Source organism: Apteryx rowi, unplaced genomic scaffold, assembly GCF_003343035.1.
Source record: "Apteryx rowi isolate R43461 unplaced genomic scaffold, aptRow1 scaffold_6, whole genome shotgun sequence".
Taxonomy (NCBI): Eukaryota; Metazoa; Chordata; class Aves; order Apterygiformes; family Apterygidae; genus Apteryx; species Apteryx rowi.
Genome location: NW_020450871.1, coordinates 2629303 through 2653877, shown reverse-complemented (window position 1 = coordinate 2653877; position 24575 = coordinate 2629303). Strand labels below are relative to the sequence as shown.

Below are 24575 nucleotides of genomic sequence, written 5' to 3'. Positions count from 1 at the left end.
GTTCTCAAGGTTAAAAAAGAAATCTGTTTAAAATCAACCTTCAGGCTCTTCTCTCTGTGCAGGAAGGGCGCCAGAGGCTGCTGTTTGCCGGGAGAGCAGGTGATGGGAGAGGCTCTGTGGCAAGTCCGTGGTCCAAGGCCCCGCTCCCTGCTCCCCCTTGGTCCCCCAACATGCTGGCTGGCACAAACAGTGTCTTTAAGGCGTCTATCGGGACGTTTTGGCCTCCAGCGCGCCAGGCCGGTAGAGGTACCTCCAAATGGCATAGTAGTGGATACCAGCTCCGATGGCCACAAAGAGGTGCCAGATGGCATGGGCGAAGGGGATGCGGCCGTCGCTTTTGAAGAAGACCATGCCCAGGCAGTAGAAGAGCCCGCCAGCCACCAGCTCCAGGAGGCCATCTCTGTTGGGCTGAGAGCAAGCACGGAGGCAGGGGTCAGTGGGAGCCACGCTGACCTGTTCGTTCGCTCCTGCCCTGTCCCCGGAGCACAGTCAAGACCGAACAGTGGTGATGGCTGAGAGACGCGAGCAGGCCCCTTGCCTTCCCATCTACTACACCCTCTTCTCCAGCAAGGGAGCGTGTGGCCCAGGAGCACAGTTTTGCTGGGACCCTTTCAACACAAGGACATCCAGACAGTAGGTCCACTGGAGAAGACTAGTGACACGCATGGACATCTGCTGGGCACCCGAAACGTGCAAAACTGAGCCAGGCCACATTGTCCCTGGGCATCRCTTTATCCATCATGTAGCCACCTCTGGGCTGGACCACGCCAGCCCGTGAACAGCCGGGAGACACATCAGCCCAGCTGAGACTTGCTCTTCAGATGTTATGGACCAAAGTATTGAGCCCGTGTGCTTCCCGGGCCGGGCATGACTTACCATGGACAGAATGACCAAGGCAGGGAAGAATCCCATGATAACGTAACACACCAGCTCCACCAGCTTGTACCTGCAGCGGGGAGAGAGCAGCCGCTTGGAGGCAGGGTGTGGAGGAACCACCGCGGTTTAGGCTTACAGTGACTGCCACCCTGCCATAGGAAAAGGCGAGGAGCTCTCGCCGGTGCCAGCAGCGCTGGTAGCACATCCCGCAGGCAAGAGGCAAACCCCATGGCCCCACGCCCCCTCTCCAGGGAGCTCTGGAGCACTTTGGGAAGACATCTGGGGCCTTTTGCTTTCCATTGGGAGCCTTTTGCTTTCTATTTGGTGCCACCATGTGGATGAACCACCTCACAGCAGCATGTCCTCTGTTCCCACGTCCCTGCCGCCAGAGCTGTGACCTCGCCGTCCTCAACCCTAAAAACAGGGTGCAGATGTGAAAGCTGTGGTGCAAGGAAGCCCTCCGCTGCCTGCTGTTCAGGACACTGCCCAGAGACCCCAGACCGACCTACCTTCCTACCTACCTATCTCCATCTTTCTTGCTCTGCCCTGCAGCTCCACTACCATCAGGGCATTAAGAGGGGACGGAAGAGCTGCATGGGGCAACGCAATGCACCCCTGCAAGCGCGGGGCCGCGGGAAAGCACTCACCGCTCATGGAAGAAGAAAACGTAGACAGTCCCGATCGAGGCCATGATCCAGATGATCCAGCGCATGTGGGACGCCCAGGGGCCCAGCTCCCGCAGGTTCAGCCTGCAAAACCCGGGGTCTGCGCTGAGCCAGCTGTGGTCAGCAGGTGCAGGGGGAAACGCTGCCCTCACCCCCACGGCAAAGAAGGAAAAACCCCAAATCGTTTGGGAAGCGTCCATGGCTGCAGCGCTGCCCGGGACAGCTCGGAGGCTCCGCAGGGAGAGCCCGAAGCCATCGCCAGAGCGGGTATAAAGCCAGGCGCGATCGCTTGGGGGGCAGGTTCATAGCCCCGTGCTCAGGGAGCAGCCGGTCAGAGTTTCCCCGCTGCAGCGGGACCCGGTGCTGGTCCCAGCCCCGACCCCCCTCCCAGGCACTCACCAGGGAGCGTAGGAGGCTGCTATGAAGAAGTAGATCACCATCCTGTCGAACATGTGCAAGCAGTGCTCCACCGTCCTGTGGGACGGACAGACAGACGGGCGTTAGGGTGCCGCTGGGACAGGCTTGCCCCAATAACCCCTTCCAGTGCTGCCCCTCCTAGGCAGCTTGCTAAATTTGGGGTGCTCTGGGCTAGGGCCGGTGTGAGCCATGGCTCCAACCGCTCCATGGTCTACTTGCTGCTACTGGCTTTGGGGACTTTGGCCTCTGTCTTTGGCAGGGGAAGGAGTCAGTGTCACTGGAGTCCCCGTGGCACCGCATGGAGACACCAGGATCTCAGGTCCTCACATTTTTTTGTCGGGAATATTTCACTGATTTTTTGGTTTTAGTGATTGTTTTCATTGGGTAGCTTGGGGACTTTTAAAAGGAAAAACAAGGTGTTCTGTAAAAGCAGGTACTTTTGCAAAAATTTTACTTTGTTGCAATAGTTAAGAAAAAACCCTTGACCGAGAGGACTTGGCTGAGCAAGAAGAGAGGCAGCACAAGAGCAGGCGGCAGAGGAGGAGGCTGGATCTGCTTTGCGGGGCTCGGGAAACGACTGCTCCCGGCTGCCACCTCGGCCCTTCTCCCTTTGCCCCGGCACGGCCAGGGCTGGGCTACCTGAGGTGCCTCTTCTTCCAGGAGATGGTGTGAAAGATGGTGGAGACGATGAAGAGGCTGGACAAGCCGAAGCCATAGATCCAGGCCGAGATGGTTTCCCAGYGGTCATCGGAGAGGACGTAGAGGATGGAGCTGCCGAGGATGCTGGGCAGGATCCAGAACTGGAAGAGAGAAGCACTCCTGTCGCTCGCTCACCACGCTTGCACCCAACGGTATGATCTGGTCTCTGCTTTTCCTTTTAGGGGGTTTTTCACCTCGGGCTGAAGCCACCTCGGTAAGGTTGGGGGGCAAAGAACGACCGAGCACTTTGTGCTGGCAGCGGTTTTATTTGAACCCCGTAAATCTGAGAAAAGGGGGGACCCTGGGTGGCTCGGCAGGCTGCCCACAGCCTTGTCCTTGGGGGCTGAACCCGGACTGCCGAATGCACTGTGCCCACAGGGAGCAGTATTTTATCGCTGTTAGCATCCCACCCTCACACCGTTCCTGCGGGAAAACCCTTGCTTTTGCAGGGAGCAGCTCCCAGCAGAGCCTCCCGGTCCATGCCCTGGTCCGTGTCCCCGAGCCCCCGGCACGGCCCTGCTTCCCCCGGCAGCGGGACCGGGACTCACTGCGTGGGTGGCGCAGTTGGCCGCGTGCTCGTACTCCGTCGGCTGGTACCGCCGGTTGGAGGGGACGCGGTGGTTCATGAACCTGCGGGGAGAGAAACAGGGTCAGGGGACAGGGTTTGGGGGGAAACGCTCTCGCGCGGGGTCTGCCCGGGTGCAGCTGGCAGCGCTCGAAGAGTGAGGGAAGCAGCCGGCTCTGCCCATTGCTCCGGGGAGGAGACGACAGATGCAATGATGGCATGCAAGATGCACGTGAAAGCTGTTGCAGATACGGTTTGGTAAAGGTCTGGAGCACTTTCTGCCCCGGAGAGAAAAGTCTTGACCCATTGGGCTGAAAAGGCAGCGCAGCCCCGCAGCAGGAGCGAGGACACCAGGATGAGTCGGACTCGCTGTGGGGCCAGCACTAGTGGGTGGTGACACCAGTGTGACCCAGCACCATGCCCAGCTCTGGCTTCTCCTCCAGGTGATATCCCCTGCGGTGCCTCAGGTTTTGGGGTATCACCTATACCTGTTTCTAAGGCCTCCTGTACCTGCAGAGGCRGCATCTCGGCACAAATCGCTGCAAGGGGAAACCGCGCCGCCTGCTCTCCTGCAAACTTTTATCTTTTCTTCTGTTTCTCTCCTAAGCTGAGGTATCAGATTGCTCTTGGCGTCTGGAGGAACATATCAATTTCCCTTGTCAGATCAACAYGCGCACAGTGATAAAAAATAGTTTCTGGGTGCACTAGGCTGTTGCTAGGTGCATAACGCTATACCAGGCGGCAAATTGAATGCGTAGCTGTCAAAAAGCAGGTCAGAGCAAAGTGCCGTCTAGCTCAGCACCCTGGTCCTGCCAGTGGGCATAAGAAAGAACATAAGAAATGGGCAAATATAGAGGGATCCTTCCCAGGTTGCACCCTCCTGCTCCCGGTGAGCGGCGGTTTAAAGGCTTTTCTGGGGCAGAYCAGATCCGGACAGCCGAGTTGCACGACGGAGCTGCCCTCCAGGCCCCGGTTTATTTGCTTGCTGACCCGTTTTGGTCTGGCAGCTCCCGTGCTCTCTGCAGCCCAGGTGGGCGGTGGGTGGGAGAGGGCTCCCGCGGCCGGTTCGTGGCTGGCCGCTGCGCCGTTTCGCAGCTGGGCTCACGAGGGGGATTCGAGGAGGTGTTAGCGTGCGAGGCAGCCCCAGCAGGCGGCAGTGGCGGCCCGCGGGAGGCGCGGTGCCCGGCCCGGCCGACACGGCGTTCAGCCTCCGCTGGCCTCACCGCGGCGAGGCGGCCCGCGCCGCTAGCGAGCGCGATCGCGATTGCGATCGCATTTACTGAGGAACAGCTTTAACTAAGAGCGAGAAGCGGAAGGGTCGCGCTCCCGCCGCTCCGCCGAGAAAGGGGATGCTGCTGGCAAAACGCGAGCAGGGTGGGTTGCGAAACTGCCGGGGCTTAGGAAGGCTGCTCATCCCGGGAAATACGGCACAGTTTTAAGGCAATTGCTTATTTTTCAGCACGGCAATCCTTAGATTTGGGAGGTGCATCCGCCAAAGGCCATTCACACCTGTTGTCCCACGCAGCATCCCTTGTGCCGGGAGTTGCGCAGCATCCCTCATGCTGGGAACCGTGCAGCATCCCATGTGCCAGGAGCTGCACAGCATCCCTCGTTCCGGGTGCTGTGCAGCATCCCTTTTGCTGAGAACCACGCAGCATCCCTCATGCTGGGAGCCGCGCAGCATCCCTCATGCCAGGAGCCGCGCAGCATCCCTCGTGCTGGGAGCCGCGCAGCATCCCTCGTGCTGGGAGCCGTGCAGCATCCCTCGTGCCAGGAGCCGCACAGCACCGAGTTCCCCCAGCCGCAGCCTGGGGACCCCCATGAGGCCGGGGGGCTCCTCCAGGTCCCAGGGATTTTATACACTCATAAACCACGAACCATCTGGCCATAGCACAGCATCGCTCAGCTCTGGGGCCGGGCTCCCTCCCGGGGCATCGGGGACCGCAAGGCCCTTCCCGCAGCCGGGGCGGGCGCATTCCTGCCGGCCGGGAACAATATCCCTCCCGCCGGAGGACATTACTCTCCCAGCGTTGCCAGGCGACTGTCCCCAGGTCCCCTTCGCTTTCTTTTCCCTTTTAATAATAATCAGCAGGAAAAAAAAAAAAAAACAGGCCCTGCGCGCAGCCCAGCCGCCCYGCGTGACGTCGCGGTTGCTGCAGAAACGCGCAGGAGGCCTTTGCCTTTAATTTATTTATTTTAACAAAGCCTCGCTCTGTCTCTCCTGCCATTCTGGCCGTAACGATTGTCATTGCTATTAGCAGTAGTAATAATAAGGCTAAGGGAAGCCGGTTCCCACAGCCTCGCGGGGCCGAGGGGCACACGGCCGCCCACGGGGGTTTTCCGTGTGGGAAGGTGGGCCGGGCCGTCCTGCAGCCCCGCTGCCCCCACGGCAGCTGCCTCCAGGAGCACGGGGGGCTCGCTGGGAGCTGCTCCCGCTGCCGGGGGCATGGGAAGGCGCTGGGCTGCCGGCATCGCTCCGGCCCTGCGAAGGAGCGCGAAACGACGCCTCCTCCGTGGCGCTCAGCCCAGCCCTTTTCATGAGCATTCAACTGCCGCAAGCGCTTATAAAGGCAGAAATGGCAAAGGCAGAATAGCGGAGAGCAGCTGATCCAGCTAAAAAGTGCCTGGCGCCACTCCCTGCCGCCGGTCCCGGGACGTGCCGCCGCTCCCCGCCGCCGCGGCTCAGCCCCAGCACCTTCCCTGGGTGCATCCGCCTCCCAGGCCCATCCGGGTGGCGTCGGGCTCCTTCTCGGTGGTGCCCAGATAAAGACGCAGCGCCAGGCCGTGGCATTGGGATGCACACCGCTGTCCCTGCGATGTCTGGCAGCGCGTACCTCCCCAAAGCCCAACGCCGTGCRGGGCAGGCACGTTGCAAAAGCCTGCTTTTCCAGGAGGGTGAAACAGCCTTAAAAAATCCTATTATTTCAGTTGCCCAGAGTACCTCTTTTTGACCTGTGAAGAGATTTTTCTCATTTTCCTGTCTCACTTTCTAATAAGCATCAAGGGAATTGAATTCTCCTCTCCCTCGGGCTGCTTTTCTCTTTGAATCCGCAGCCGGGAGTCCCCTCGGGTTTAAAAGCCCCAGGAGCATCCCGCATTAGCGCTGCTGCCGGCAGGGCAGCAAGGAGGCGTCCTGTCCCGTCCTGCAGCAAGCGGCTCCCCAGGGATGCAGGCCGGATTTGCCGGCCTGCAGCGGGCGAGCACCCTGGCGCGCGGGGAGCCCGGCGGCACCTCCAGGACGGTCTTCTGAAAGTTGCCGTGCTGGAACGGAGCCTGTGCTGGATGCCCTCCCGCAGGCACAGAGCTTGCAGAGGGCACCCGAGGCCCTCGGCACCGCTGGTGAGAGCACGGATCAGCCGAGCACACCTGGGGCATCCAATTCCCACCAGCAGGTCTCTGGGCTGGCTTGCTGGATACCCCCCATCCTCTGCTCTTCGCTGCCTGCACCCCTACGCTTGGGGACATCCTGAGGGTTTCCCCAGGGTGCAAAGAGGCAAGAGCATTCGTCCCAGACGGCCTCCAGCCCTGGCTGCGGGCAGCCTACCCTGGGGGAGCCCGAGCACGGCCGGGGCRATACGGTTTGCTCGGCACGGCGGGGCCCCGCTAAGCCGTGGGCGGGCGGTTACGTACCAGGCTGGATGCTTTAATGCATTTTAGCAAATGCGTTATGCGTTTGCATCCAAAAGACGCTTACGGGTTTCAAACCTCCTGCGTTAGGGCAACGTGAGTCTGTTCATTCGCTCTTCCAGGGCTGCTGCAGGAGGAAGCAGAGGCTGCGCTGGGGCAGCTGGGCACCCTGTCAGGGCACACAGCAAACCCCAGGTGTCTGGCTGCTGCCTCTCTTGACCCACGCAGCTAAAAAACGCAAAAATTTGCGGTGTATCTGGGGTGCTGGAACTGGAGCGAGGGGGATGTTCCTTGGACATGACCCTCTTATTTATAAAAGGTGCCTGCAGTCCCTGAATACAGACTGCGTGTCCGTCCCCCTCCTCCTCCCGTGCTGAGCCCCCTCGCCGTCGGTGCACGTCACCCTGAGAGCAGGAGCAAGGCCGGGGGGCTCCTGGGCTCCTTCTCCTCCGAGCGCTGTTTCTAGCAGCCGCTCTATGGAGCGATCAGCCCTCGCTGGGGCTTGGTGGGGAGCCGAGGCGCAGGGTTATTAACTGCAGCCCCAGGGCTTTTGCCTGCCCTCCTTGTGCCTGCCTCACCCTGGCCCCTTTCCCAGGGAGGGAGATCGCAAAGGGCCAGTCCCGAGTCTCCGGCCCCGGGAAACAAAGAGCCCCTTGTCCCAGGGAGCCCGGGGAAAGCGCGGAGCCGACTTCCCAGGCTTGTTCCTTTCTCCTTCTCTTTCTCCCACTCTGCTTTTCTGTGGGGTTGTTTGGGGAGGTTTTTGTTGTTGGTTTTTTTTTTTTTTTGGGGGGGGGGGTTGTTGTTTTTTTTTTTTTTTTTTAAGACTTTTATCCAAGAACAAAGTTCTGACCTCAAAATCATGCAGATCTGCAAATTGCCTCCTGGCTCTTGCTTTGCGAGGGGTGGGGGAGGAGAAGGTGAAAAGAGGATTAAAGTAAAGTGCTCCTTGAGACAACTCGTGTGCGAGCGTCAGAGCACCTGGCCTCTGCAGGGCACCTGGGGCTGCGAGCCTGCACGCCAGGGTCGCGCGCACCCGTGTGCGATGAGACACGGGCTTGCTGCAGGCTGCAACGGCGTGGGAAAAAGCGAAAAGAAGCAAAACGTGGAGCTATTCAGGCAGCTGTCAGTGGAAGGGTTGTCAGGGAAACCCACCTCGCAGCTCCTCGCAGGAGCAGGCACCTCCCCGGGGCTCAGAGGAGCTCTCAGCCAGCCCCGGGGACCAGGCTCGAGCCACCTCCCGGGAAGAGCTGCACCAGGGTCCACGCACCCCGGGGGCTCCCTCGCCTCGCTTCAGCTTGAGCAGGCCACAGCCTCGTCGCCCAGGCACATCTCCTGGCTGGATTCTCCCAGAGCCGCTCTGTCCTCCACTCATTTAAACAGGATAGAGGTACCCGCAGCAAGACATGTAAGTGCCCTGGGGTTCCTCCCTGCTGGGGACTCAGGTGAGTGCTGTTTTTGCGATGGAGACCAGTTTGATGACTCTGCTACACAGAAACAGCGTGAAACAGGCAGAGGAGGTGGCAAAAAGGTCCCATCTGGCCAGAAGAGGGTTGGGGAGGAAGAGGTTGCTCCGAGAGGGTCCCTCATRAATCCTCAAGGTACTGAGAAACTGAGGCGTTGAGTATCTCGTCACGGAGAGGAGGTTGGTGTCAAAGGCCTGTTGAATCCAACTAATTTTGGGTCAAATTTGGGACATCCCTCTGTTTGCTTTCCCTGTCCTTGAAAGGAGCTGTTGCAACACTTGACATCCTCAGTCCTGCTAGATGTTTCACTATGCATGTGATACACAGTTAAGGTGCTGGGCCCTTTCTGCACATTGCTGAGTTGATGTCCATGGCTATGACACCTGAAGAGCCAACACACCCAACACGTAACTGCCCTTCCCACTAAGCAGTAACACTGGGCTACATGTTGAGTTGCGGCCTTGGGTACTAGGAGGGCAGCAACTCGGTGTCGTTGGGAAAGACCTCTCATGGGAAGATAGAAAGGTGTGAAAATCCTGGTGAGCCAAAGGCTAGAAGGAACCACATGGGAAGGAAATGCAAACTGGTAGGTGAACATCCAGCTCCCGTGCAGGGTTTGGCTTGGGGGGGGGGGGGGGGGTGTTTAGGGCTGGATGGGGCTGGGGCTGGGGCTGAAGGCAGGCTGGGAGGCCAGGGTGGGACTGGGAGAAGATGATGTGTCAGGAAGGGTTCCCAGGTGATGTGAATCCCCCTAGACTGGCTAATCCTCACAGGTTTCAGCTGTGAATGACTTTGAAAAGGGCTGGGTTTGGGTGAGATCTGACCTAATGTTTTCAGAGGCAGGGRTGCTGGTTTGGTGTGCACCTGCCCTAGGAGCTGTAGGTGAGGAAGACATTTCTAGGCAGGGCCTGTCCTGGATTTCCTGCTGGCTGCTCTGCAATGCTTTGGGATTTGACTGCAAGTTTCTAGGATTTATTTGTCTCCTTGTGACTGTGTATGTGACAACTGCTTTTAAAACAGTAGTGGAAGTGCTGAAGGATTGTAGTACTATGGTGGCCTCTTGACGGAGAGGAAAGGTGGAGAAAGCACAAGCCTTTGACAGGGGCTGACCTGCAATGGTGGTAAGTTCTGCTATGGCCTTTCTGGCATCCTGGTCATCCCTCAGTAGCGTAAGGCTTGAGAGCATGTCTGTGTTGCAATGCCCTGAGGTAAGGGTGACCCAAAGGACATGTCCCTGTGGGGCAGGCTGGCTCYTAGACCCACTTCTTCAAGGCTCCTGACTTTATATAACCTGCTCTTCTAGAGCAGTGTGGGAAGCCACCAAGAGTGCACCTCCTGCCTGCTTGTGCCTTCCCCAAGAGGCAATGTACATCCTCAAGAGGCTGGAAGCATCTCTGCACCAATGCTGCTTTACTGTGTCTGTGCTACCTCTACAGAGTCCCTCCACGCTGCAGTCTAGTGCACTGGGTTTGCCCTAATAAGCCCCTGGTGATGCCACCCAGCTGCAACAAATGCTGGAGCTTGAGCCTYGGAGTTGTGCTTGTGTGTGATGAGGTGCTGTGGATGCCCCTGTAAGCTTGGCGTATGCTATGGTTTTGACCTGTAATCTGATAATGCTCCAGTTCTGGTCCCTGCTAATAGGATTCATCCTCTCAATCTCTTCTGTGACTTGTAATTAGCTCRCTCCTGGGTAGCTGGGTGTGATTGGTACTGAGCAGAGCACCAAATGYGGCTCCTGCACGGGACATGTCACCCAGGCTGAGTGAGATGGGGGGCAGGAGAACAAGGATGTGCTCTTGGCCTTCTCAAGTCTAGGACATCCCATCTGCAACTTGATGACATGGGAAAGGCTYGGCAGTTCCCCCTCACACTAAACTGCTTGCAGCTCCCTGCGTAGAGCCCCCAAACTCTGCAGTACCACAAAGCTGCTTTCTCCAGACCTGGAGCACTCTAGAAATCCTGCTTTTTCTTCCTACCCATCACCAAAAGAACACTGTCCCTTGGAAAACACAAAGGGAGAGGCTTGGGCTGACACTGCCCAGCATTGCCATCTGTGAGGCCCCCCAYGCAGGCATGTGCATGGATGTGTGGTACCCCATTAGAAGAGAGCTGAAGCCTCTATTTCCATGCCTGTTTCTTGGTGTCCGCATGTTCCTACGCGAACATATGGTGCTCCAGGTTTGGAAAGATGAGCTGTGCATGCTGTAAGCTTGCAAGTCAGCTGCCTGTGCCTCTTGGGCAGCCAGAACAAGCCAGCTCTGTGTTTCTCCTTTGCCTTGACTCCAGCCCATGTTGTGTGAGAAGGGACAATAAGGTTGAAGAAGCAAAACAGCCCTGTTTTCTTTTCTACTGCTTTCAGCATTATGCAAAGAGCTGACAACTTGGATAGGGAGCAACTGAGACAGGAAACTGAAAGGCTCTTCATCTAGAACAGCTTTCCTCACTCCTTCCTTGTGGGTAAACTAGGGGATCGCCAGATCTTTGGGTAACCAGCCCAGAAGCTGCAATGTTCTCCTTCCACAAAGCAAGTAAAAATGGGCTGCAGCTTAAATGCTCATTTATCACCTTTAATTGCCCCCATCCCCATTTTGCTTGTTTCCAGTGCTCTGACAYGTGCAAACATGCTGGGCTAGTTGTAGACCACCTCCTGGCATTATACAGTCTGCACGCCACAGGCTAGGAACGCTGAGCAAGATCACTTGCCTTCTTAGAGATGCTCCAGGCCAGGCACTGTGTATTCAGTTGTCTGTGCTGTGCCTAGCTGGAAGAGATTCCTGCCCTGACTTGTCCTCTGGACCCCTGTCAGTGACAGAAATGACAGTGTTGCATATGCATGGCTATATTTCTATGGAAATGCCTTAGTCCTGAGGGTAGGAGGGAGCAGACTTCTCAAAAGCCTAGGGGTGTTGAGCACTTTGAGGCTCTATATAAAGTTCAAATCAGCTCCTTGGTGTAGCAGAGCTGCTGCCCCAGAGCAGGTTGTGAGTGAGCTGGAAGGTGTGAAAGGGCAATTCTGGCAAGCTCAGGGTCTAAGGTGAGGTGTTTAGTCCTCTCCCTCGGAGAGTCTGCTGTGATAGTGTGTGTGAGGGACTGAGACTGGAGGAAGGGTATGTGCTGCTGCTCATCTCATGAGTTCAGGGAAATGGAAATGTTTTGGTTTTTTTTTCCCCTTATAAATCAACAGGACTATACCAAGGGTACACCAGACTCATATTACTTATCTCTTACCCTAGCAGAGACAACCTTGGAAGCCTTCCAAGCCAGGCCTGCAGGCACAGACCATTCCTATGCCTGTGAAAGCCCATGCATCTCTGGGGTTTTAGTTGATGGGTGGAACGAAATTCAGCAGGTAATTGCCAGCAGGATTATATCTGTCCCCATTCCCACCCTATTTGTAGGGATATTTATTTTTCTCCCCAGTGGGGTTTCTGCTGTTTATGTAGATGGTATCTCTAACTCTTTCAAGGCAATGAATGACCCTGCAACAACAGCAGATCAGTTTGTTTATTCATGACAGATGGGATTGGTGAGTGTTCCCCAAATTATTTTCTGAGCTGGGACTTCTTGTTTCATTTGGTACTCATGAGACCTCCAACAGCAGCTGATTAGTCACAAAATGACTCTGTCCCAGGTGTTTCACAAATGCTAGGAGGACTGCTTCCATAGCCAAAAATTCTCTATTCATTATTTTCTTGTTTGAAAAGTTACTGTACATGCTCCTTGCCGCCTTGCCTGCATTACTTATAAGTACAGAAGCTAGTGGGACAAATTCTGAGCTTAAAACTGGTTTAAAACCTCTGTGACAGCCCCCAGAAGCCAGGAAAGTGATCTCAACTGCTTGCCCCATCACAGGGGTGAGACCCAGCTGGCTGTGTTCCCTCCATCAAGGCCTGTGGCATAGGCGTTGGGTGGACTCAGAGGCTGGAGTCTTCCTAAACCTCTACCYTCAGGCTGCCAATGGCCCTAGGCAGCTCCTTTAAAGCATTGCCCATAGCAGGGACCGGAGTCTGGTTCAAAATCTTGAAGGAGATCCCTTGTTCCCTCTAGCCAGCAACGTGCTCTAGTGATTAGATGCCTCCAAGTTTAGAGCCCTTATTTAGACCTGACTTCTACCACTGCTGCTAACCTACATGAGCAGGTTGCTGTTTCTCATGTCTGGAGCCTCCCCATAGCATCCCCTGAGAGTCACGGTCTTGCTCTCATTTAGGATTTCTGGATGCTACTGAAATACAAATAATCTCTGTAAATTATTCAGCAAATGCCTCTGGACAACAAATGCAGAGAAGGAGAATCAGCTGTTTCACAAACCAGGAAAGGAGATAAAATGGTTTTAATTAGTACTAYTACAACCAATGGTAGGGCTATCTCTAATGCTATGGGGTAGCAGCCAGTGTTGCTGACTGCAGCAGAGGAGGAAGCCAAGCATGGAGGCAACTATTTACCTCTGACTTGCTGATGTCTCTCTGTGTGTAAAATCCTTTCGTTGGCAGGAACRAGCCTGTGCTGTAAACTTGAACAGGGACACCAACTTTGATCTAAACTTTCCTGAAGTTCAGGGTTGCTCAGCTAATTGACTCCTGGGGCAAGCACCAGGAATATAATGCTCACAGTATTTTCTTTTTGTTTTGAGAAGCTTGCGCTGCATCACGCTGAGCCCATTTGGGTTGTGTGCACTGTGAAAACGTTGAGGTTCAAGTTCTGCTTATGCCTGGTAAACCCCAAAGGGAGACCTGAAGTGTGTGTGTAATCGTGTTTCCTCCGCTGTCTTTGGCTTTTCTGATCCAAATGGCCATCTCCTTGCAGCATCTCTTTAGGTACTTGAACAACCTCTTTTTGCTGCTGCGGCCAAGCACCCCCAGGGACGGCAAAGTCATGCTCTTCCCCCTTTTCCATAGGAGTGGCGGTAGGTTTGCCAGCTCTGTCACCTGGTGTGTTGTAGTGTTGGAGGTGTGGGAAGAGATGACTGAGGGAGAGGCAAGCCGGGGAGCTGCGGTCACGCCAGGCCCTTGCAGACGGGCTCTGGCAACGTCTGGTTTCTTGCATGTGCCTGTGTGCGCTGGGCTCCCAGCTGYGCGGTGGTTTGAATTTCCCATGCATCACATTGGCTGCTATCTTGTGAGACGGGCCATAGYGAGCTGTGCCAAAAAAATCACATCAGGCTGATATCCAACACCAGTGGCAAGAGGGAAAAGACCATTGTGCATCTGTTTCCCTGCCAAGGAAGAGGCGGTCCTGAGCGCAAGGTGCAGGGCTCGTTGTGCCCACTGCTGTGCGCTTCCTGTGGTGGGTGGTCTCCACTTGAGCCCCCGCGCGTGGTCCCCTCTGGCCCTCCCAGTGAGGGTGTATGGGCAGCTTAAAGGAAAGCCTCGTCTCCGGTGGGCTGTGCAAGTCCTGCTCTCTGAGTACTTGTTCCCTGCCAAATAACTGGCTCCAATGCTAATTGCACCCTGGACATCTAAAACTACATGAGACGAGTCCTACCGGTGGTATATTAAAAGGATATCTGAGTCAAACTGGCACCACAGATCAGGCAATATTCAATTATTCAGTGAGATCAGATGATCCTGGTTTTTTTAGATGTTTTTAGGGGCCTTGTGTGGCCTCTCTCATCTCTTGGAGCAGCACCTTTCTTGGACCTGCTCATCTGGAGGCCGGCCCTGGGCGGCACCGGGCTATGCCAGCTGCAAGGACAGCAGGGTCCTCCTTGGCACAGAGGGATGGGGCAGCTGGCCCTCCTTGCAAGGGGGCACCACGAAGATCCACCACCTTTCCAGTGGCTCAGAGCCATGGTATTGGTGCTTTAAAGCATTTCCCTTCTCGCGGTTTCATCCTACTCAGGCTGTGGGGGAAGGAGAGCTCTTGGAAAGCATCTCAGAACGTGTGGGAGCTGGCGAGGGCTGATCATGCTTTCTTTGCAAAGCAAATGGAGCGAATCTTCCTGATCCAGTAACTAGAGAGCAGGAGCTTTCATTGGGCTGTCAGCCTGCTGTTGCTTTTCTTTCCTTGTTTGTGATTTTAGTATCCCAATGTTTTYTCTCCCTTCTATTCCTGCTGTCCCTGTGGAGTGTTGGACATGCTGGTTCTCCTTCCCTCCCTCAGCATCTGCGAGCAGGAGAGGCAGGTAGAGGAGCTTTGGGGGGAGGCTGATGTCTCTGCTTGCTCCATAACTAGGTGTGCTGGGACCAATGAGGAAGGTCTTCCCAGCTGCCCTTCCCCAGATTCAKAAGGTCTGGTTTTGAGGAAATGTGGTGTTTGGATCTCCGTCACCTCATGCCGGAGAGGAGGTGGTGCAAACATTGGGCTGGCAAGGACAAGCCAGCTCCTAAAGGCAGGAGGGCCAGACCTGGATCTGCGCACCTATGAAGGTCTTCACTCTCTCTAACCTCCTGCTCCTTCCTGACTGAGAAATTAATGTTAGCTTTCCTGGCTGCTCATCTTTTTCTTCTTATTCTGTGCAGGGCAAGACAGGCAAATGCAATAATGCATAAATCAAATCCTGAATCTGTATCAGCAAATTATGATGATTCAGTGCCCCGCACAGCCGGTGGCTCCCAGCAGACCTCCCTCCACTGCCTGGGCCAGGGCTGGTGAAGATGGCCAGATACGCCAGCCCCCTGTCTAATCGTGTTTCCCTTCAATTACAGCTCTTGATGACTAAAGTCCAGGAAGCACTTTATGTGCCTGCAGGGGGATTTGGGATAAGCCACAGCTGGATGCTAGCAATGTAGGCAGGAGGCACTGGACCACTTCTGAATCCAGAGTAAAAAGTGGGACAAACCAGTGTCAAAGCGGTGATGTGGAGGATGGTATCAGTTACCAGCTTGGTGTAACTTAGCTGATGAGCTCAAGTGATGAAGATGTGCAGTTGGCACCACTCTGTTAATGTGGGGGTGTGGAAGTGAGCACCACTTATRCAGTGAGTGGGGAGAAAGGGAGGGGGTGAGGGCAGGGGCAGAAGGCTAACGAGGAGGAACTAACAGAGGTGGCCAGACGAAGCAGAAGGGGCTTTAACTCCMTTTGCCTATGGYGTAGTTGCTGGAGGAGGAGTAGAGGGGACCCAGCTCTTGCTGACCCTGCCTGTGCCTCCTGTGTCCTTCTGGCTCCAGAGGAGGGGACACCAGGCCCTCACCTATTGCTTGCCCCCACCATCCCATGCTGAAGGCAAAAATCACCAAGGGGTTCACTTATAACCCCARTCTGCTCAAAAGGCATCGTGGTGCATCAATATTTCCCTCCCACTATGGTGACAGGCCACCTCCAGTTTCTTTCTTTCCATCCACCCCAGCTGCARTGCCCATCTCCAAACCACGAAGCCAAGCTGGGAGGCACCTGGGGTCATCCTTGTGCCCCTTCAGCCCCTAGTTTTCTCCTGGCAGTCCACAGAACGCTCCCACATTGATTACTGCCTTTCATCTTTGTTCAAAGCTTGGTGCCTTCATTGCAGCTTTTGCCCAACAGGTCTTTCATCATAACRCTGCATTTTATTTATTCCTTTTGGTGTGTGTATTGATGGCTAAATTCCTCCTTTCTTCATCCTCACTTGAAGTCAGATAAAATGACATTAAAAATGGAGTTTTTCCAGACTCTTCCACTGCAAGAAAAACTATCTGCTATTTTCTTTTGTTTTGCAGGATTGAGGAAGGCTACAAGCAAGTGTTCCCCATCCTCCTCCAAAAAGATGTGGYGAGGTGCTTCGACTGCCTTCCTGCAAAGCCCAGCTATTTCTGTGGCCATCTGAAGAGCTTGTGCTGATGTGTGCAGCAGTGACCCCACAGCTCCTGCTCATACCAGCCTCCGTCACAGAACCCCGTCCTGCCCCACTGCTCACCTGGGCCTGAGGAGCAGAGACAGGGTCCCCAGGCAAAAAAAGAAAAAGGATCAGTTTATAGGGTCACTTTTCCAGCACGTCCCAGCATGGTTTGTCCATGTTTCTCCTCTCTGCTGTCGGCTAGGGTGATCCTGACCCCCTGTCCCGCGAGGTGCCGTGTCCCCCTTTAGCCTCCTCCCACAGACTGCCGAGTCGGACACCGAGGGAGGATGGATGGAGCYGGGCTTCCTCCTGCGAGCCTGGAGCGAGCGCATTCCTTGTCAAAGCCMGCTCTTCCCTCTGGGATGTGCCACACTGGAGCACAGCCAGAAAGCACCTTTCCCCTTGGTGGTGGTGGGCCTGATGTCTCCCAGCTCAGCTCTGGGGCACTGGGAGCTTTCTGCAGAGAGGAAAGCCTGTGCGTGAAGCCCCRGGGGGGAGAGGGATTAGCTGATGGTTATTTTTAAGTGATAAGCTAAGATGATCTCTTGGGTGATGTTGGAAGCTCTGGGTTAGCGTCACGTGCTGACGATGCATTGGTGTTCCTCTGGGTGAAAGCTGAGGGAGCAGGAATCCCATCCTGCTTGCTGGGCTGTCACTGGTGTTGCAGAGCTGGCCAGGGACCTCATGGTGGCACCCCTGTCCCCTCTGTGCCAGGAGTCCCAATGGCTTTTTATCTTCCCCTGACTTCCCACATCACCCAGCTATTCTCCTCTGTCTGGTTTTCCCCATCTCAGGGTGGAGAAGATAGTCCAATGCATGGGAACCATGCTGGGAAGGGGAGAAAAGCAGGGCGGAGAGTCCCCATCTCAGGAGAGAAGCAAATCTCCCTTCCCCTCCTGCTTTGTCCACAGCCTTTCAAAAGCTTATTGGAGTCATCTGTGGGATATGTCCAGTGGCCCAGTTCTCAGCTCAAGTGCTAGTATCCAGGAAGAGATGAAAAATATGTGGAAAATGCCCTGTGGACCTGATCCTCCTTGTGCCCTGCAATGCAAAGCTCTGATCTTGCCCTGAGGCCTGCTGCGGTGCTACCCATCTGTTGTGCTCTGCCACTTGGAAGGCTCTTTTTAAAATGCTATGCATATTCAACAAGTTTTCTCCTTGGAGGACTACAATGTTTGAGCAAGCTGGTGTTGGGGAAAAAAGACAGGGCTGATGGGTTTTGCTAGGGGAGCACTGAAGTGGGAGGCAAGAGAAGAAACACCATTACTGCTCCTGGTTCTCTCCAGATCTATTTTTCTGTGGACATCTGCCTCTAACCCCAGCTGCGGGGACCACTTTGAGTCTGACACCACCRGAAGTGGAGATCTGAGTGCCAGCTGAGCCCCTCCACAGCTGCAAAAACCTCCCCACCACTGTCACCAGTGGGAACGCTATGGAGGCTGAACCCTTCTGGGCAAACGCTCCAGGGATCTTGCAAAGCCCCAAAACGCCAGGCTCGCTCATCGCCATGGTCTCTAGAGCCGTCGGCAAAACCCGACCTCAGTGCAAAACTCTGCTGGAAGATCTCTCTTAACCAGCCATCCCCAGCGTCCCTCCCCTGCAGCATCCTTTGGCTATAGTTTACGCCAAGGGCTCTGCTTTCTGAGTCACCCTTCAGCTGAGCTGTGTAGCCAATGTATGTGGGGCAGCTTTTGGCCCCGGGTTACCCACCAGCTCGCTGACACCATCCGCACCTGAGCCCTGCCAGCGGCGCGTGCACGGCCGAGCGTGCTCTTTGACCTGGCCCGAGCGTTGCTCCGGTTTCCTCGTAAGCAGATAGCACCGCTGCCTCCTAGCAGCCCTGAGCCATTAAAACATGTCCTGCTCCTGTGGGAGACAGCTGCTCTGGTGGAAACCTCCTGTGTCTCACAGCAGGGAAGGAGCTGTGCCCCAGCCCCACATGGGAAGCTCCAGACAGTGCTCACAGACCTGTGGGTCTGCAGATGTTGGCAGCTTGGTCCATCCTCTTGTAAGCCCCTGCCTATGGGCAGCCCTGGAGACCCACCAGGGTCCTGTCTCCGTGTGTGCAGGGAGCGTGTGGGACGAAGTGTCCTGCATCTCCCCCAGGTGAACTTCAGGTTCAGCAGTGTTGCAGTGAGACCAATGGAGAAATGTCTGTCCCCTATGGGGAGGGTTTGCACCCACTGACTCAATCAGGACCTGGGCTCCCAGGTCCCTCACCAGTAGAAGGACAGCCTTGAAGTTAAACCCAGCGTGGACTGGGGGGAGAAGTCCAGGACCTATCCTTAAACCCAGCACCAACTTGAGAGAGCTACTTGATTCCAATACTTTTATTTCAAATGGAGGCTTTTAGGGTCAGTACATTGAAACAGCACCCAAATAACAAAGAGCACCCCTGTCCCTGGTCACTCTTGGCTCATCCTCTCCAGCAGGGAGTGAGAGATCCCAGCTCCCAGAGACGCAACTGGGCTGAATCCCTTAGGGATGCAGAAAGGCAGGTTGCGTTATCCCAAAAGACAAACTGTGCAAGCACGCGAGGGCAAAGGGACCAGCCTGCACCTGCCCTGGGCTTTGAGGAACTCAGCATCTTTTGAAGGTCTCTTTCGGCTCGATGCCCCCCGCCCTGCGGGAGCCGTACCCTTGGCAGGGGGAGGCGCGGGCTGGGGACTATCCTGGGGAGCGCAAACACAAAGCAAACTGAAGGAATCGAAAATGCCATGCGAATGGCTTTACCTGGCGTATCGGGTCTTCTGGAAATCCAGGACTCTGGACATGAACATCTCGGCAGTGCCATCAGAGTCCAGCGCCGGTCCAGGGCTCGCCGAGGGAAGGGGGAGGACGCGTCGGGGAGGTGGGGAGCAAACTCGGCAGCTCTCCGCCGCGGCAGCCCGGGCTGTCCGAGACGCGGGGGAGCCGCACCAACTCCGCCGGCTCCCGCTTTGTCCCTCGGCTGGGGCGCGCGGCGGCGGCGGCGGCGGCGGCAGCGCCGGGACCGCGGAGCGGAGCGGAGCTCTCCGCGCGGCTGAGCGGGCGAAGGAGGGAAAGCGACGGCTCGGCCCCGGCCCCCCCCGCCCGCCCGCCCGCCCCCCTGTTGCACAAGAGAAGAGCACAGCGAAAACAAAGGCGGCGAAGGGAGGCAGCCTGCGAGGGAGCCGCGGCCGCTCCGGCGATCCAATRTTCAGAGATGAGGAGGAGGCAAAGTGGCGGCGGAGGGAGGGGGGGGAAATCCCATCCCATCCCACCCCACTCCGCCTGGCCGCGGCAACCTGCACAATCCCCCTTATCCACCCAGGCGGCTTTAAGCACAGCTAAAAATACCACCCCCCCCACACACACCCCGCCGTCACCCCCCCCGGTGGATCAAATAGCAGCGGGTTTGAATTGAAAATGTAATTAAAGCACGTGGGGGAAGGGAGCGGCGAGCTCCCCGGGGGCTGCCCGGCTCCCCCAGCCCGTCCCCATCGCCGGGGCTCCCCCGGGAGCAGAGGGGACCCGCGGGGTCCCTGCCGGTGTGTGACCTGCCCCCAGCCAGGGCCAGCCCGCCCAGCATCCCCACCGGCCCCAGGGGACTGCTGCGTCTGGCTTTGCTTCTATTTCTTGTCTTTTATTATTTTTTATTTATTATTTTTATTATTATTTTTATTTATTTGCCGGGGGCCCTAGCAGGGCTGTGCGGCTCTGCCGGGCCGTGGCCGCAGGGTGCCCGGGGTGAGGGCACGGCTCCGGCAAAGTCCAGCCATCTCACCGCGCTCGGGAGCAAAGGGATGGAGTTAGCCGCGGGCTGGAGAGCCCGGCGCTGCTCTCCCCATCTCCATCCGAAGCTTTCCCCCCCTCAGCCTTTATGCCGCTCTGGCCCAATCCCCGGGGGAGGCTTTCCGTGGCCGTGCCGGCTCGGCACAGGGACGGGGGAAGCAGAGGGACAGAGGGGCTGCATGGAGCTGGAGATCCTCTCTGCAAGGGTCCAACCCCATCCTCTCCCCCGCCGCCCTGGGATATGGGATCCCCACTTGAATCCAAGATCGGGCAGCTCCAGGGGGAACCTCAAAAGCAGACGGGGGCTTGCTGATTGACAGGCAGGCTGCCGGGCGTTGGGAAGGGGTAGTGGTCTCGGGCTGGTGTGAAACACCCGTTTTCATCGGTTTCAAATCATGCTTTTAAGCTGCTTTGTGTGTACTGATGAACCCTAAATCCCTCRGGTTTTGCGTACACATGTGCTGCCTGCTTTAATTTGAGGCATTTTGAGGTTCCCTTCGGCCAGCCTCTGCAAACCCAGGGAGACTTCCAAACGCAGCCTCCTCCTGGGGCTGGGCTGGAGGTGCTGGAAAAGGGGCTATGCTCCGCTGGGGACCTGGCTTAAATTAGATGCTTAAAGCTGGGTATCAAGGTCTCCCTCCGCATCTCTGATGCACCGCAGTGCTCATTGCTCAGTCACCAGGAGACTGGCAAGGAGGCATGTATTTTATCTAGGACAGGTTGGTGATAAACAGCTCTGGACCATTGGAGGTGCCGTCTCGTAGGGATGCTCGGCTCCGCGTGGGAACAGGGAGGGCACCTCCTGGGATGTGACAGGCTTAAAAGAAGTCCTGCTGGACGCGATGCTTTTGGGGTCCACTGCTTTGCTGCGTAGATGGGTCAAGCACCAGGTGGAGATTTCCAGGCTGACTTGACTGCCCGTTGCAGGGCTCCTGCACCTGCGGTGCCACCTCCCTTCTCCAGCTGAAGTCAAGGCCTCTCCTTAGCCTGGCAGAAATCCTGGTGTCCCCACCAAGGAAGCATGGGCAGGCAAGCGGGAGGCTTCCTCCTGCAGAAAACGTTGGGTGAAATTTTGGGTGCTCTAGCAAGCAAAGATCAGCATGAAACACAGGGCAACCGCAGCAGGACAGTGAGAGAGACCAAGAGCACCAGGGAAATTGCAGCATATTCTCTACYGTGGTCCTGTCTCCTGGGGATTCAAGCCAGTTTGGCCTCCATCCTGCAGCCTCTCAGCGCACAGGGAACCAGCTGAGCATGCGCAGGGCTGAGGAGCTGGAAGAAACTGTCAAAGGCGCGGGGCTGACTGCAGCAGGACCCCAGGAGGCACGAGGAGGAGCAGAACATCTCCATCTTCGGTAGGATCTTCCCACTTTATCTGGGACAGCCAAGCCCTGGCTGAGAGTGGCAGGTCCAAACCAAGATGCACAGCGAGATCGTCTCCGAAAACCACTCCTACGCTCTGCCACTTAACTGTGAAGATTTATTTCAAGTTGCTTCCCCAGCCTGCAAGATGATGAGGCTTTGGCAAAGGTTATTTAATGATGCCTCTTCCCTCTTGTACCTTTCTCTCGGGCTTGGTGGGAGAGAGAGAGAAAATGGTGATGAACCATACTTAACGAAATAACCCCCAGCCACAAAGCCTCTGTCCCGTCGCCAGGACGGGACGGGGCTGGGAATGCAGAGCTCGTCGGGAGAGGGACACCTGGAGTGAACCATCAGTCCTGAAATAGATCTGCCTCAGAGGGCAAAAGGCAAATTGAATGAAAAATAAGTTACTATTTTTGAAGCCTGAATTCAGTTGTTATGGCAACGGAAGCCTCCCGAATCCTGCTGCGGAATAACTCCAGACCGAGCGCTGCTTCCAAATCTYGTGGCCAGAGAATTGCACGTGGCCAGGACCTGCTTGATGGTGGGAGACGGAGAGGTGCATTCACACGCTGCCCCGGGAGCCGGCCCGGACGCATCTCCCGCGYAGGCGGCTCCCTCGAGTACCGGCTGCCCAGGGGACCGGCTTGCTTTCCTTGCCTCCCCCATCACTGACTGCCTCCCTCCTTCTTGCAAAGGTCTGAATAATTGCTAATTATATTGAGGAGATATTGGAGATATTCCAAGATTCAGGAGCAGGACAACTGTCCCCCTGCACTCATATGCAGTGGCATTTTTTTAATATCACCAAAACAGGGGCTCTTGCACGGAGTTTTGCTTTGGAGGAGGAATGGGCCACAAAGCCAGTGCAGAGCTGCTCACTCTCCAAAACAAGCTGGGTCCCAAAATACGCAGGAGCCGCATAGCTGGAGACCCCTCTGGGGACCTCTGGTCAGCCAACATGCCACCCGAAAGCTCCCTAGGACCTTCTGGCACACAACAGCACCCGTTCAAGCTCCTTATTTCTCAGTTCCTTCTCACCACCCCTCCAGGCTGAACACCCCGAGCAGCCTGGCGGGACACCCGTCCCCGGCTCGGAGTCCCCGTCCCCCGACTGCGGGCACGACCGTCTGTGCCATGGGGCAGCCGTGCTGCTGGCGCTTTGCTTTCCTGGCAGCGCCCGCTGCAATCACGTTTCCCCACCGAGGGGGGGTTCCTGCACATTAAGCTGATGGAGGCAGCAGGAAGGAGAAGACTCACGCTGAAAATCTGCCGTCTCTTACGGGGAAAAACCCTCCTGCTGGGAGAAGAGGCTTTGTGTGGATGCAAGGCGTTAGGGGAGGCACTGATGCGTCCGCAGGGGCAGCTATAGGTGCGCTAGCGGAGGGGCACGGGGAAGGCTTGGAGAAGCCCTGGGGTCTCCGGCGAGGCTGGAACTGGGCGTCCCGCTGGGGCAGGGCGGGCGCAGGGCAGGGGAGCAGGTCGGGGCAGGGGGCCGGCGCGTCCCCGTGCTGCTGGCTGGATTTTGCAGGCGATCGGTCCCAGTGGCTCCATCATTCCCCACTTGCGAGTGTCACTCACAGACCAGACCGGACAAGCTAGCCAAGGAGGGGGAATACCAACGTCCCCCGCTCTCCCTGCAGGAAAGCACTGCACGGTTCACTTCCTGGAGATTAATTCTTTTCAGGAACACGCGCTTGGTTTTGATCCAGTTTCCAGGCTTTCCAAGTTCAGTTGTGACTCTTGGCTGCATTTTATTTCATCTCATAAAAAGCCTCTCCCTGGATCTCCCAGCCCACAAGTCTCCTCACTTTGAAATTTCCCCCTGGCACTGCCTGCCTGTCCTCGCAGCTGGGGAATGCTCATAATCCCCAAAGGCAGGTGCACCCTTCGGCACGATAAGGCCATTGGCAATTGCACGTCGTTGCGAGCTTTGCGAAACGCGGCGTGCGTAACGCCGGCACAGCAGAGCCTCCTCTCCTGCCCGCGGAGCCTCCGGAGGCGTTGCCCTAGCAAAAKAAATAAAACCCAAGCGCTAGCAGTTAGACAGAGATTTGTGGTCGCGGTAACAAAAGCCCAGATGGGGAAAAAATCTGTCCCTTGCCGTGAATAACTTTGCCCACAAGAATTTATGGCACTCTCTAGCACCCTTGGCATATGCCAGCCTACACCCAGCTGCAATCTGTTTCCAGGCCTGCGCGCCAGAAGACGGGAATTTGAGGAGTCCGGGCGCAGCRTGGGGGGCTGCCACATCTGCTAAGCCTTGGTGACCTCCCGTGGTACGAAGCAGAACTGCAAAGACACCGGCAGCATGGAAACGTGCAATAAAAAAATGACGGCTGGGCTCAGAGCTGGAGACCCTGGGGACGTCTCTGCCGCCTGCTCGTTGGGCGGCCTGGAGCACGTCGCTTTGCGCCCCGTGCTTGGGCTTCTCCGTCCGCGAACAACGCTCGTGCATTTGGCTGCGCGCTCTGAGGTTTCTCGCTTCAGTCTCTGCAAAATGCCTTGATTCCCTGGGATATTAGGGTGAGAAAAGGGGCAAAAAGAGACAAAGGTAATACAATAGTTGAGCGGCRTTCCCGTCTCACCCGCTTGCCGGGTGCGCTGTCCCGCCCGGCACGTGGAGACCAGCCGGGCCCTGCCTCCTCTCCCTCGGACATGGGGACACGGAGCCGCTGCCAGCACCTGCTCCGGATGGGACCAGCCACCCAAAGCTGCCGTGAATATTGCCGCCTCCCTGCCYGCTGCAAGCACCACCGCGCCGGTGGCACAGAAAGGGAGCAGGGAATTGCTGCAGCCGGGCAGTCCGACAGGGAGGCAGGATGGAAGCAGCTTCCTGGAGCAGAAGGGAGCTGGGAGCAGCGGGGTGGCACGGGGGGTCCTTGGGACGGTCCCGATCGGAAGCRTTACTGCCTGCACAGCAGAGCAGGACTCTCCCCTGAACTAAGCAGGGGATAAGAGTCTGGGAAGCTGGAGCTGGCAGGGAAAAGTATGTTAAATGACGGCTCCAGCCACCGAAACCTGGGGAGAGGGTGAGCTTGCAGCAGAGGAGATCAGGCTGGGTTTCCGCCAGACACAAGGTCCGTGCACCAGGGATGAATGGAGGGAGAGCACCGTGCACAGGGGGAAATTAAGAGCATCGGGGACGGGCGTTGGCCACACAACGCCGACAGCGACGCCTTAGCAATTCCCTTGCAACGTCCTTCCCCCGGCACGGAGTGCGTCGCCCTTAGTGCCGCCGCGGTCTCCCATCCAGCGGCCGACCGCGGAGGAGCCCGCTTAGCTTTGCGACGCCGCTACGCCCCTTCTCCAACCAGGTTCGGCGCCACCACCTGGGCGCATGCGCAACTTCTCCCCGCCGCCCGCCCGCCTTCCCCGCCCCGGGGCAGGCGCGT

General features: G+C 56.8%; 1 protein-coding gene across 1 annotated transcript; it reads right to left on the bottom strand.

Moving 5' to 3' along the window:
• Nucleotides 1–204: 204 nt before the first annotated feature.
• Nucleotides 205–18856, bottom strand: MMD2 (monocyte to macrophage differentiation associated 2). Its single transcript, XM_026083242.1, has 7 exons — nt 18796–18856; nt 3206–3287; nt 2598–2758; nt 1941–2015; nt 1524–1625; nt 877–946; nt 205–408 (listed from the first exon to the last, which is right to left on the bottom strand). The coding sequence occupies exons 1-7, from the start codon at nt 18840–18842 to the stop codon at nt 205–207; spliced, it is 741 nt and encodes a 246-aa protein (XP_025939027.1). The 5' UTR covers nt 18843–18856.
• Nucleotides 18857–24575: the final 5719 nt, after the last annotated feature.